Source organism: Bufo gargarizans, chromosome 2 (genome assembly GCF_014858855.1).
Source record: "Bufo gargarizans isolate SCDJY-AF-19 chromosome 2, ASM1485885v1, whole genome shotgun sequence".
NCBI classification, from domain to species: Eukaryota; Metazoa; Chordata; class Amphibia; order Anura; family Bufonidae; genus Bufo; species Bufo gargarizans.
In genome coordinates this window covers 32,076,851-32,090,680 of record NC_058081.1, presented here as the reverse complement: position 1 = coordinate 32,090,680, position 13,830 = coordinate 32,076,851, and the positions used below count along the sequence as shown (strand labels likewise).

At 41.9% G+C, this 13,830-nt stretch overlaps 1 protein-coding gene across 1 annotated transcript in view; it reads right to left on the bottom strand.

Moving 5' to 3' along the window:
• Window positions 1-13,830, bottom strand: part of LOC122927156 (A.superbus venom factor 1-like) — a 503,636-nt gene that overhangs the window by 269,350 nt on the left and 220,456 nt on the right. Inside the window, exons 13-16 of the mRNA XM_044278753.1 lie at window positions 10,988-11,191; window positions 4,086-4,247; window positions 3,866-3,995; window positions 1,277-1,351 (exon numbers count right to left, since the gene is read on the bottom strand). Coding sequence (XP_044134688.1) covers window positions 1,277-1,351; window positions 3,866-3,995; window positions 4,086-4,247; window positions 10,988-11,191 — 571 coding nt within the window. The remainder of the gene's footprint in view (window positions 1-1,276; window positions 1,352-3,865; window positions 3,996-4,085; window positions 4,248-10,987; window positions 11,192-13,830) is intronic.

Here is a 13,830-nt window from a genome sequence, read left to right as displayed (position 1 = left end):
AGCCACAGCTGAAACACCAGATTTAGGGTACTGCTATTTTGGCAATTGTATTTCACCCCTCAATAAAATAGCAAGCACAGCCAAGCCCCTGATGTAGGATATAGCAAAAAAAATAACCACACTATTGATGGTTAAATGGACTTGGTGGCAGCTTGTGCTGGCGCACCACAAGACACAAAATGGCCGCCGATCACCCCAGAAAAAATTGACATAAAAAAGCTCTGGGCAGCCTAAAAACAGTGAGCAATTAAATAGCAGCAGTTCAATGATCCACAGCTGTAGATCGATCACTGAATTAAGTGTTTTTGCTGAGTTAATCCCTGCCTAATCTCGCCCTAACAGCAGCTGCATCCTCTCCCTACACTGATCAGAGCAGAGTGACGTGCGGCACTACGTGACTCCAGCTTAAATAGAGGCTGGGTCACATGCTGCACTGGCCAATAACAGCCATGCCAATAGTAGGCATGGCTGTGATGGCCTCTTGGGGCAAGTAGTATGACGCTTGTTGATTGGCTGCCTTGCAGCCTTTCAAAAAGCGCCAAGAAAGCGACGAACACCGAACCCGAACCCGGACTTTTACGAAAATGTTCGGGTTCGGGTCCGTGTCACGGACACCCCAAAATTCTGTACGAACCCGAACTATACAGTTCGGGTTTGCTCATCCCTAGTTCTTGCCTCTCTGTGCTTTCCCTTATAAAACCTTAATCAACCTAATTATGACATTATACTTCCTCAGTCCTCTATATTGCTAGCTTGTGTCTGTAATTGCTTTTTGGCAGACACAGCCACAACACAGGCTTTCAGATAACTATCTGCACACAGAATAGTATGTATGGTGTTCTGGGCAAAATGACATGCCAGAACCCTGCCCCCTGATTGGCTGACAGGCTGTCTGTCAGCCTCTGTGCCAATCAAGGAAAGCCACTTCCCTCAGTGTAATATGGTCCTTTATCCTCCCTCCTGTTTTCCCCGCCAATTTTCACAGTAAGATGGCACCGGTGACTTTTTTTTGTGATTCATCCAAAGCAAACTGCAAAAACTTGTGATTCATTTTGCAGTAGAATATTTAAGAAAATCCTAACCCTAATTCTTTAGGATCGATTTGCTCATCTCTTACTGTGGGCCATTGGGTTTTTGAGCATACTGTCCACACAACATTTCTTCTAAGTCTCTATAAATTGTGATGCTGGAAATATGCAGCAGATCATTGTAGGCTTTGAAGCATGCATGGGAGCACGGGAGATGGAGAAGTGGCCTTTTGATATCCCAGTTTTACCTCTTTTGTTCCGTTCTTGAATCACCAGGCCTGAGGAACGTCTCCTACGCTTCAGATTTGGTTGACATAATAGTTCTATGGAAGAAATCAACATCAAATAATTCTCATTATAACTAATGTAAAGTTTTCCAGCTCCCCCCATTTATGACCAAGAAGTCCATCTAATGTGCCTTAATATTTTTTTATTACAGAAAGTATGTTAGTCAGTACTTTGTCAAGATTCTACATGTAATGATGTAAGGTCTTGAAGTGACCGCTTCCAGATATGTTAGGAATGTTGTTACTTGCTTATATACAGTATTTCTACCAAAGTCTGACTTTTATTGTGAATTCCTGCTGAACTCTGCCTGAAACGTTTTTCTTGTTTGACACAGGTTTAACTCGAGATGTATGCAACTATTGTATTTTTTTGTGGTGTGATTGTTCACATCCTTTCTTGTTCTGGTGGCTTTCCAGAAATAAGTTCTAGATGGTCTCTAGATGGTCTCATGCCCACTCTAAGATGGTGACCAGTAATTTGGGCCCCTATGTAATATAATTGATTGCGAATTACACAGTGGTTGGGCCCAGTAGAGTGTGAGAATGCCCAAGCATTAAGACATTGCTTTGCTCACATCTCTAAAAGGGACTGAACCTTCCTGGCAACAGAAGGCATGTGCCAGTGCCCCTGTGTAAGTCATACTAGAGGGAAGTACCACAGTAGAACAGAGGCTGCATGCAGGTGGAAAGTGGGCTACCTGCATGGTTGTGACAGTGGCTGAAGAGTTAGGTATCAAGTTATCCAGAATATAGCCCTGTATCTGGGAAGATGCATATGTCGGGGAGCCACGATTGCCACCTATGAGTTGTCACCAAAAAGAACATTTACCATAGTTAAAGACTTGTTCCTCTCATTGAGAAGACTGTGTGAAACCCCATTATACGCCTTACCATTATACTGCCATATTTCAGTAAAGAAGACAGTTTTCTACTGCATCTTGACTGTGTTAATGACTTTATTTGTGACTCATCCTTGCCAGCCTTCTGCTTGGCTTACATATTGTAAGGACAGTCAAACCTCTTTGAGACAACCACCCAAACTTGAATTGCAAAACGAAGTTTTCATGGGGTGATCCTCTCAAAGACAATTGTCAGTATACATAGTTTATAATCCATTAAAAGGTAAAGTGAAATTAGGGCAGCTCTCACCTGCCTGGAAACTCCAACCACAGAACACGGACCGCTCCCTCACCCGGACTGGGAGCAATATATGAATAAGTAAAGAGAAGTTGTCCAGCCTTTTCTTGTGAAGTTCCAAAATAACTATATTTGATATCCAATATTAAAAACATCCAGGTACAGGTTGCATCTACTACGCGTTTCAGGCAGAAAACAATTTTAGCCCTTACTCATGACCCAATGAGTAAGGGTTAAAATTGTTTTCTGCCCGAAACGCATAGAGTAATGCAACCTGTACCTGGATGTTTTTAATATTGGATATCGAATAAAGTGCTTTTGGAACTTCACAAGAAAAAACTGTTTATAATGGTGCTGAAAAGCTATCACAGGATATCTTGTCTAGATTAAGGGGTGGTCTTCTCAAAGACATGCTCTTTTGAAAATGTTTCATTTTCTAAAGTTCCTCAGTTATTGCTTCATGTTTTACCTCTTGTAACTGGCACTAATTATGTTGCTAATACTCTAAATGTACAAAACAAATTAAACAGAACGTTCGGTTGAGTAATATTTTAATCTTTTTATGATTGCTGACCATAATTTAGTCAACTGCTTTTGTGAAAAAGACCTGGTCGGATTTTGATGTTCCATTTTGGACTTATTTGGGTAGTAGTTGGCCATAACCTGAAGTTTAGTTAGGCTCTATGCATAAGCGGGAGCAACTTCTCCACCTTCCTGTGCCACTACAATTCTGAGTTATGTATCCTCTCCACATCACAATTTAGGCTACTTCCACACTTGCGTTGTTAATTCCGGTATGGAGATCAATACTGGAATTAAATGGATCTGTTTTGATTTTGCACATCAGGATGCATCCGTTTCTGCGGTTGTATGAAATCAAAACGGAAATAAACGGATCCATCACTAAATACATTGAAAGTTAATCGGTGAGGTATCCGGTTATTTCCGTTTTTATGACCGGACTTCAAACTGCAGATTGCAGCTTTTTTGGTTTCTGGTCACAAAACGAAATGCTGCCAGAAACGGAAGACATCCTGATGCATCCTGAACGGATCTCTTCCCATTCAGAACGCACGAGAACTAAATGGAAACATTTTTTGCCAGGATTGGGATCCTCAGACGGATCTCAATACCGGAAAATAACAACACAAGTGTGAAAGTAACCTTATCAGTGGCCTTTCAGGTGATGGAATGAATCTCTTGTGACGTGACACATGGGTTGTTGTGTCATTAACAACCCATAAATGATACTACATTTACATCATATGGTACTTTTTCTGAATTAAGGGGCAAAGCCAAAGGGGCATGCATCTCAACATAGCACCAGTGTCCCCTTACTCCAGTGATCAGCTATGGCCCCAGTTTACCCGGACATTTGAAATCTGAAAGAAAATTTATATGAAAAATAATGACCTGATCTCTGAGAAGTTGTCATCTGAAAGCTTGTCTGCAGGGCAAGGCCAGCATCATGAAACACTCCTGGTGCGTTGGCTCCGCTTCCTGGTGTGCAACCAATGTCATATTTTTCCACCAAGTCCCAGATCTTAACAGAAAGAGAACAGACTTTCAGTGACCACTGTGCTTTGCATATGTAATAACTTTGGTAATACGTTTTGCTTGATTATTTTTTCACCTTGCGCTGGGAGATCTTTAGTTTATTGTTGATCTCAGAGACACCTTTATCCACAGCCACCAGTCCAACGGTAGCTTTATGGTCTGCTTGTAGTTTTAGCTTCATAGAGGCTCCAGGTTGCTGAACAGCATTGTCTTTGTCCTTATCTCCTGTTATCACAAGCTGCACAAAAACAGTCAAACATTACAATTATCTCTTCCATCTCCTAGGTCAGCATGCATGCTACAAACATAGGATCAAGGATCGTGCCAACTACAGTAGTTCTATCGGCCATGGTATGATCGTTCATAAAAAATGCTCATATTCTACTTTCACACTTGCGTTTTGGGCAGATCCGTCATGGATCTGCAAAAAAGGATCAGTTGCAACAATACAACCATATGCATTTGTCATAAACTGATCTGTTTGTATTATCTGTAACATAACTAGGACGTGCCAGATTGTATCAGAGAAAACGGATTTGTCCCCATTGACTTACATTGTGTGCCAGGACGGATCCGTTTGGCTCAGTTTCGTCAAGCGGACAGCAAAACGCAGCAGGCAGAGTTTTGGTGTCCACCTCCAGAGCGGAATGGTGACTGGTCGGAGGCAAACTGATGCATTCTGAGCGGATCCTTTTCCATTCAGTATGCATTAGGGCAAAACTGATCCGTTTTGGACCGCTTGTGAGAGCCCTGAACAAACGGAAAGCCAAAATACTAGTAGCCTAAATATGCTGCCAAACACCGGACAAACTCACTATTTGTCGGGAGATTGCCTCTTTCGTGTGGCACCAAAAATTCTTTATTGTTGGCTACAAATCTCAATGTGTAAACAGGGATATGCTGCTGACAAACAGTGAAACTGCATAGGGATGAAAGATCGGAGTAGAGATTGTTTATTCCCATATCAGCGATCATTGCTCACTCGTTAGATTATTTTGCAAGCAGCAATGATCGCTGTAACTTTCCTCATCCCCAATCATTGCCCACACTATATGCTGTAAAAGGGCCCAAAGCCCAAGACCGGGGGCCATTTTTCATCACTGCATCTGTCTTCATGGTTGGAATCTCTTTACCCTGGTATCTATATAAATTATTTGTAATCATAACAGTTATGAGACAAGACTCCACGGTCATTGAGACAGGAATTGATGTAATTTAAAGGGTTTCTGTCACCTGAAAAATGGGTATTAAGCTGGCTGACATTAGCGATGTGCTAATGTCAGCTGAACATAACTATATTAGTGCCATCTCACTGCCTGCCACCGTTATTGAGAAAAACAAACTTTTATAATATGCTACTTAGTCTGTAGGAGCAGGGGGTCTTGAACCTGCTCCTAGAGGCTCTGTTTGCCCACCTCTTTTCACGCCCTTCTGCTCTTGATTGACAGGGCCAGGCAGCGCTGCTCTCCTCCCACCGGCCATGTCTGCAGTGTAAATCTCACGCCGTTCAGTTCTCAGCGCAGACTTTAGTAATGAAGCCAGCAGCCACCGAGCGTCTTTCCCTCACTGCGCCTGCACCGATTACTGAACGGCGTGAGATTTACACTGCAGACATGGCCGGTGGGAGGAGAGATGGTCTGCCTGGCCCTGTCAATCAAGAAAAGAAGGGCGTGAAAAGAGGTGGGCAAACAGCCTCTAGGACAGTGATGGCGAACCTATGGCACGGGTGCCAGAGGCGGCACTCGGAGCCCTCTTTGTGGGCACCCACACCCTGGAAAAAGTCTGACCATACCAATATGCCATAGACCTTTCCTGCCATTCATCAGCGCAGGACGCACCATGAACAGCACAGGCAGCGCACTGAATGTAGACAGGCTATTATGGCTACTACATGATAAAGTACATGAAAGATATACTATATTGGACTGTAGAATTCAAGTTAACTTGCCACGTTGGCACTTTGTGATAAATAAGGGGGTTTTGGGGTTGCGGTTTGGGCACTCGGTCTCTAAAAGGTTCGCCATCACTGCTCTAGGAGTAGGTTCAATGCCCCCCCCTGCTCCTAGAGGCTAATTAGCATATTATAAAAGTTTGTTTTTCTCATTAAAGGCTTTAGTCAGTGAGATGGCACTAATATAGTTATGTTCAGCTGACATTAGCACATCGCTAATGTCAGCCAGCTTAATACCCATTTTTCAGGTGAAAGAAAACCTTTAATTGATAGATGGAGGAAGGATGACATCATTTAAGGCAGACATGATGTCACTGGACTAAGGTTTTAAGATTATATCTGTCGGGTCAGATACGTGTCACGGTGTGGTTCACTGTGACAGTTGTTGCCGTGCAGGCTGGCTGCATGCCCTTTTGTGTACTGGCTGCAGGCTCTCTCTGGTGTATGCTGGTTGCTTGGGGTTTATTTTTGGCTGCAGTGCTGTGTGTCAACAGTTGCCTGTGTTTTCCCATGTCCATATTTCTGTGGCTCCTGTCACCGATGCTGTGCAGGCTGGCTGTATGCACTTTGTGAACTGGCTGTGGGTGTTCCCATGTCTGCTGGTTCTGTGATGCGTGCTGGCTGCGGCCTTGTGTTTTAACATGGTCTGATTATGCATGCATTTGTGTTTGTATCACAGTGCGGTTCTGTTACTCGTTGTTGTGTAGGCTGGCTACCTATAATCTCGTACCGGCTACAGTTTATCCTGTGTATGCTGGTTGTTGTTTGGGCATGCTGGCTGCAGAATTCTGTGTCTGGTGAGAACTGTCACTTGTGAATGTATGTTCTGTGCCTCAGGTTACTCCTGGTTCTGATGGGGTTAACATTCCCTGGTCTGTTACTGGGTGTGGCTTATCAGGTGCCCTCCTTATTGCAGCTATTTCTACCTGTGAGCAGTGGGGCTTGAGGTCAGTCTGTCTTGTGCATTGCTGGGTGTAGCCCCTTGCTGCTGACCCAGGGTGTTTTTTGCCATCTGTCCTTCTGTGTGATGTCACCTGGTAAAACATTGTTGTTAATGTTGTATTCTGTCAGTTCCATGTATAGAATGGAAAAAATACAAAAAGAGGATTATGGTGCAATTTGAATTCCCTGGTCTTAAAAACGGACCAGGAGTTACAAAATAAGTACCTAGAGTAGAGGTTTTCAGAGGCGCCAGGGGGCGAAAAAATCAGTTCTATAGAGAACCATATATATATAATATAATATATATATATATATATATATATATATATGTGTGTATAGGAGTTATGCTCGTCCACAACTATAGAACAAGATAGGCAGCTCAAGTGCTTCAAAGGGTCAAGGATTGCCCTTGCCCGCGTGTAGAGAGATATAGGTGATGTAGAGAGGACAAGGAAGCCCTTTTACACCCGAGGAGAAAAAGTGTGAAACACGTACCAGGCGCCAAATCTCTCAGTCATTAGTCATGATAAAGATACAGAATAGTTCTCATAGAGAAAGACCTTCACCTAGGTCTATTAAGAGAGCTCGGAGTTTTAGAAAAAACACCTCAGCTTTATAGTGGTGATGTTGAGAATCATACAATGCTAAAATTAGGATTAAAATTTAAAATTTAAAATTAAATCCACTCACTTCACAGGGGGGCAGTCACCAGGATAAGCTCCAGACACCTGGGACTATTTCCCCCCCAGCCAGGATCGTATATAGAGATGTAAATAATTGAACGTCGCCTACACACGTGGCTTCTGGTCAATCATTTTATTAACTTAGAACTCAACGTGTTTCGAGGGTCTGAAGCCCTCTTCTTCAGGAGAGATAGATAAATAAATAGATTAATAAATAAATAAATTTGTTTAAGAAAAAAAAATAAAAAATGTATATATATATAAACTAAAAATAGAATAAGGTATAGAATGACAAATATCATGAAGATTCTTTCTAGAGTACATATATAAATAAAATTACGCATAAGTATGTGTGACCTTATGCACATAACTAAAAAAGTGTTTTTCCTAAAATTCTTCATTAGATACCTAAAACGAATCATAAAAATACGCGTATAAATATATATACACATACACACACACATATATATATATATATACATATATATACATACACACACACATGATACACAATATACAATATACTTCAAGTCTATCTTGAGTATATAAACACACATTTGCAATAGGATAAATAAAGGAAAGAAAAAATGGGACCTTTTCAGAGAAATAAATCACAACAAATATATAGTAATGAGTACATATATACTGTCCGACCAAAATGCAAATACATAGGATCCAAATGAAGGAGGCCCAAAAATAAAACTATGTAAAATTTCATAATAATAAGTCCAAAAAAAGAAAAAGGGGATCAGGTTGTTTCATACCTTCAGGAGTGATTTGGCAGGCTCTGAGACCAGTCAGGAGTCGATGGGAGACACTTCACTACCAGTGAAGTATTTATGGTTTGCACGTGTGTTACCTTCATGGTCTCTAGGATCTCCCACTTCCTGTCTGCATGAATCCAATCCGATCCTCCCCTGGAGTTATTTAATACACATCTAAGCCACAAAGTTATAATAATCCCTAGTTCTATTGTTTTGAATCCAAAAAAATAAATAAAATAAAAATATATATTTTAAAGGGAGGATTGGATATTACTATTCGCGATGCGTTCGACCCATCGCAAATAGTAATATCCAATCCTCCCTTTAAAATATATATTTTTTTTTATATATTTTTTTTTGGATTCAAAACAATAGAACTAGGGATTATTATAACTTTGTGGATTAGATGTGTATTAAATAACTCCAGGGGAGGATCGGATTGGATTCATGCAGACAGGAAGTGGGAGATCCTAGAGACCATGAAGGTAACACACGTGCAAACCATAAATACTTCACTGGTAGTGAAGTGTCTCCCATCGACTCCTGACTGGTCTCAGAGCCTGCCAAATCACTCCTGAAGGTATGAAACAACCTGATCCCCTTTTTCTTTTTTTGGACTTATTATTATGAAATTTTACATAGTTTTATTTTTGTGCCTCCTTCATTTGGATCCTATGTATTTGCATTTTGGTCGGACAGTATATATGTACTCATTACTATATATTTGTTGTGATTTATTTCTCTGAAAAGGTCCCATTTTTTCTTTCCTTTATTTATCCTATTGCAAATGTGTGTTTATATACTCAAGATAGACTTGAAGTATATTGTATATTGTGTATCATGTGTGTGTATGTATATATATGTATATATATGTGTGTGTATGTGTATATATATATTTATACGCGTATTTTTATGATTCGTTTTAGGTATCTAATGAAGAATTTTAGGAAAAACACTTTTTTAGTTATGTGCATAAGGTCACACATACTTATGCGTAATTTTATTTATATATGTACTCTAGAAAGAATCTTCATGATATTTGTCATTCTATACCTTATTCTATTTTTAGTTTATATATATATACATTTTTTTTTTTTTTTTCTTAAACAAATTTATTTATTTATTAATCTATTTATTTATCTATCTCTCCTGAAGAAGAGGGCTTCAGACCCTCGAAACACGTTGAGTTCTAAGTTAATAAAATGATTGACCAAAAGCCACGTGTGTAGGCGGCGTTCAATTATTTACATCTCTATATACGATCCTGGCTGGGGGGGAAATAGTCCCAGGTGTCTTGAGCTTATCCTGGTGACTGCCCCCCTGTGAAGTGAGTGGATTTAATTTTAAATTTTAAATTTTAATCCTAATTTTAGCATTGTATGATTCTCAACATCACCACTATAAAGCTGAGGTGTTTTTTCTAAAACTCCGAGCTCTCTTAATAGACCTAGGTGAAGGTCTTTCTCTATGAGAACTATTCTGTATCTTTATCATGACTAATGACTGAGAGATTTGGCGCCTGGTACGTGTTTCACACTTTTTCTCCTCGGGTGTAAAAGGGCTTCCTTGTCCTCTCTACATCACCTATATCAGTTCCATGTATAGCCTGGCAGTGCCTAACTGCTTCTGATCCAGTCTGTTCCATGCCTCGCCTGCAGTGCCATACTGCTTCTGTTCCTCTCCTGTGTATGTCCTGCCTTTGTGAGAGGGCTTCTGGGTTCTACAGAGGGAGGACACCTAGTCTGTGTGCAGCTCTGCCTGTGACCGCCATGCTTTTGTTCCGCATGGGGTCCAGGCATCTGCTTGTCTGCTGGTTCTCGTTTGTCTTCTGATTAATGTCCATTCCGTTAGTGCTTGCACCATTGTGGTTCTTTGCAGGCAATGGCCAAGTGTGCGACCAGTGAGTCCTCGGCCAAGTTCATCCCCAACACAGGGGCTTTGTGAAGAAAGGGGCTCACTGGATTTCTGCCCTCTGGGTTTGGCCTTCTGCCTTGCTGGTGCACTTGGTTTACTGGTAGTGCTACCACTATTGTCTAACCTGCTTAACATGTGTAATAAAGTATTCAGTTGGTTTCCTGGTCTGTTATCTGCATGTGTCCTGTTTGCAAGATGTTCCAGTGATCTGCTGTCCTCCGCAACATGACAATATGCTTTACGGAGATCACTCTGTTTGTTCTGTGCCGTGTCTGCCTGTGTCGTCATGTTTACAAGATGTTCCGGTGGCCTGCCTGTCCTCCGTAACGCGACAATACAGCACTTGGGCTCTAAGCATATGGCTCCAGAGCAGTTGGTAACACCAGGGAAAAGGAAGAAGGAGGAGTGAAAAGGAAAGAGGAAGGGAAGGAATTTAAGTAAATGGGACAGAAGGTTAGGAGAAGACATGAACTGGAAGAGGAGAACTCAGTCAATGGCAAACAGCAATCATGGTATTATATTGTTGGACCATTGGATACATAAAATAAGTTTGAATCTATGATTAGGTAGCTGCTAGACCTGAAGATACCAAACAATGTGTACTATTAAAAAAGCTGATTGGTCAAACTTTCCCAGAGCATGCACATTGCAGAATTTTCCTCTGTTTTAAAATAGATAAAAACATAATACTGATGCTATTCTCTCTAATCGTGAATTTTCTTACCGTCCCCATACAGGTATCCTCCACATCAATCCAAACAGAGTCAGCCACAATTTCCCGATCTGCTCCAGTGGTCACGGTATAGTATGCCAAAATGCGGAATGAAGGGATAAATTCTTCTGTTATTGGCAGTACCATAGTCACAAGAGTCTGGCCCTTCTCCCTCGCCTTTGTCCCCACCTTCATTATCCTTCCTTTGTTCATTATCTGTACAAAAAAGGCATCAATGTCAGAGAAAAAAGACTCAAATGTGTGAAATTTGTGGTCTCATTAAAGGAAACTACTGGCAGATAGCTATTAGTGATACATTGTTGCATAGCGGTTGGGGATCTTGTCTTTGACCATATTATGGATCCGTGTTGTTGTACACCAGTCATCTATGGACTCATACTATATATGATATCTAAAGATGAGCTAATTTCTAAAAAATTTGCTTAGGTCGTTTCGCCAAATTTTCCAAAAAGATTTAATTTGAATCTGAATGAATTTGTTATCAATCACGTTAAAAAAAAAACTGCTATTTCCTGGCTGCAGAGAGCCTGTATAGTGGTGTAGAACACTGTGTCTTGCAGCAACGCGCATAGGGAGTCTGCTGTGGTAGTGAAACAAAACTGTGAGTCAGTATGACACACACGTTACAGGCGTCACTCTTAGAACCACTGTACACTTCACTGCTTTAGGAAGTTACGGGTCAAAAACTGATCAAATAACTCAAGTGTGAACTCAGTCTTACAGGTGGATGTTATCGTCCGGTATAAAGAACCATGCAGAGGGCCAAGAGCCTATTATAGCGTGAAAGAGCGCACTCCTTTTACACCGTCGGCAGCTGATTCCACATAGATGTCTACAGAACCTGTTCTATTAAACGCTTATACAAGTAGAGCCCCCTGACAGAGTGGAGAGGATGTCATCATTAAGTTTGTGTTGATGTCACAGATTTTTTTGCCCTTTATCTGATCTGGCAGACTGTCAGAACAATAACACCCCCCAAAAAAACATATCCTGTATGTTGAGCACCCGCCTTCACTCAGTCAGCATTTGGTCAGTAATCCATCAGTATTGCTAATGCCCCCCCCAAAAAAAACAGGAGTGGATCCAAAACAGAGATGACTTGTGAATAGAGATGAGCGAACTTCTGTTTTAAGTTCGGCGTCTAAAGTTCGGCTTCCGGTTAGCGGAGAATCCCGATCTGGAACCGGATATGGATTCCGACTTCCGTTGTGGTCCGTGGTAGCGGAATCAATAATCGGCCATTATTGATTCCGCTACCACGGACCACAACGGAAGTCGGAATCCATATCCGGTTCCAGATCGGGATTCTCCGCTAACCCGCCCCCGAACTTTAGACGCCGAACTTAAAACAGAAGTTCGCTCATCTCTACTTGTGAATGGAATATTTGCATGTCTACTGTGTTTTGTACCCACTCCTGCTTTTGGCTACCAAATCATAAACCAATTCTGATGGGACCATATGGGCCTTACAGCTGCTATACAGACAACATCCGTTGTGTGTCTCATTTTTCCTTCCATCTGACAGATCATAAGAAGGGTCAAATAAATTATGTCAACCAGGCTAAAAAGGCAAAATAGTGGCCCAGTCATGAAGTAGAGAGGGTGGTAACTGCATGAAAAGTCCACAAAGTGGCCCAATGACATAGTGTGGAGGTGTCAGCAGCAGCATGAGGGGGCCACAGAGTTGCAAGGTGACATAGTGTTGAGGTAGTAGCAGCATCAGGAGATCACAGAGTGGCAAGATGACATAGTGAGGAGGTGGCACCAGCATCAGGAGACCACAGGGTGTCTGTCATGGGTGATGGGGAGGGGATAACACCATATAACACACAGAAGGAAAAGACTGGAGTCTAGGGCCTCAAAGCTAAGGGAGAGTGAAGGTGACCTCCTAGGAATCCCTAGACCTCTCCCTGACTCCTGCCAGTATGAGTAGACTCTGAAGGTGGAAATACTCAACCTTAGCCCTGGAGACCCTGGAAGGCCCTAAGAAGGCCCTGGTGGCAGGGAATGAGACTATTGGTTCCTCCCCAGATGAAGGAACCAGCGTCTCCCTGAGGCCTAGATTACAACACACACAAGCGAACAACAAAATGCAAAACAAAATGCACTTAGCTTATAGAAGAATGGAGGAGCAGGAGATCCAAAGGAACAACACACCAGCTCAACCAACTGTCATGGTCCCTCCCATGACATAGGTGATAAGATCTGAGAGACTGGCGGCATGTGAGGGTATCTGACAGTCTCTCTGTTTTCATCTTGCAATGTGTTGTTTGGTAATGACCACACCTCTTGTCAGGTGCAGCTTGTGGTCATTATCGAGGCTCTATTTAGTTCTGACTCACACTGCTTACCATGCGGTTGATATTTTCTGCTGAAGTTGGTTGAGCAGGTGTATTGTTCCTGGATCTCCTGCTCCTCCATTCTTCTTTAAGCTAAGTGCATTTTGTTTTGCATTGTTGTTGTTTGCCTGTGTGTGTTGTTGTCTAGGCCTCAGGAAGGCATTGGTTCCTTCATCTGGGGAGAAACCAGTAGTCTCATTCCCTGATACCTCTCCTAGAGCCTTCCAGGGTCTCCAGGGCTTAGGTTACGGTGTATGAGTATTTCCACCTTCAGGGTCTACTCATACTGTCAGGAGTCAGGGAGAGGTCTAGGGATTCCTAGAAGGTCACTATCACTCTCCCTTAGCTTTGAGGCCTAGACTCCGGTCTATTCGTTATGTGTGTTATCTGGTATTATCCCCTCCCCATTACCCGTGACATTATCAACTGCCTAAAAACTGTAAATTTTGTTTGTGTCAGTGCAGCGATGGATACTGTTTCTCCATTGGCCGATCA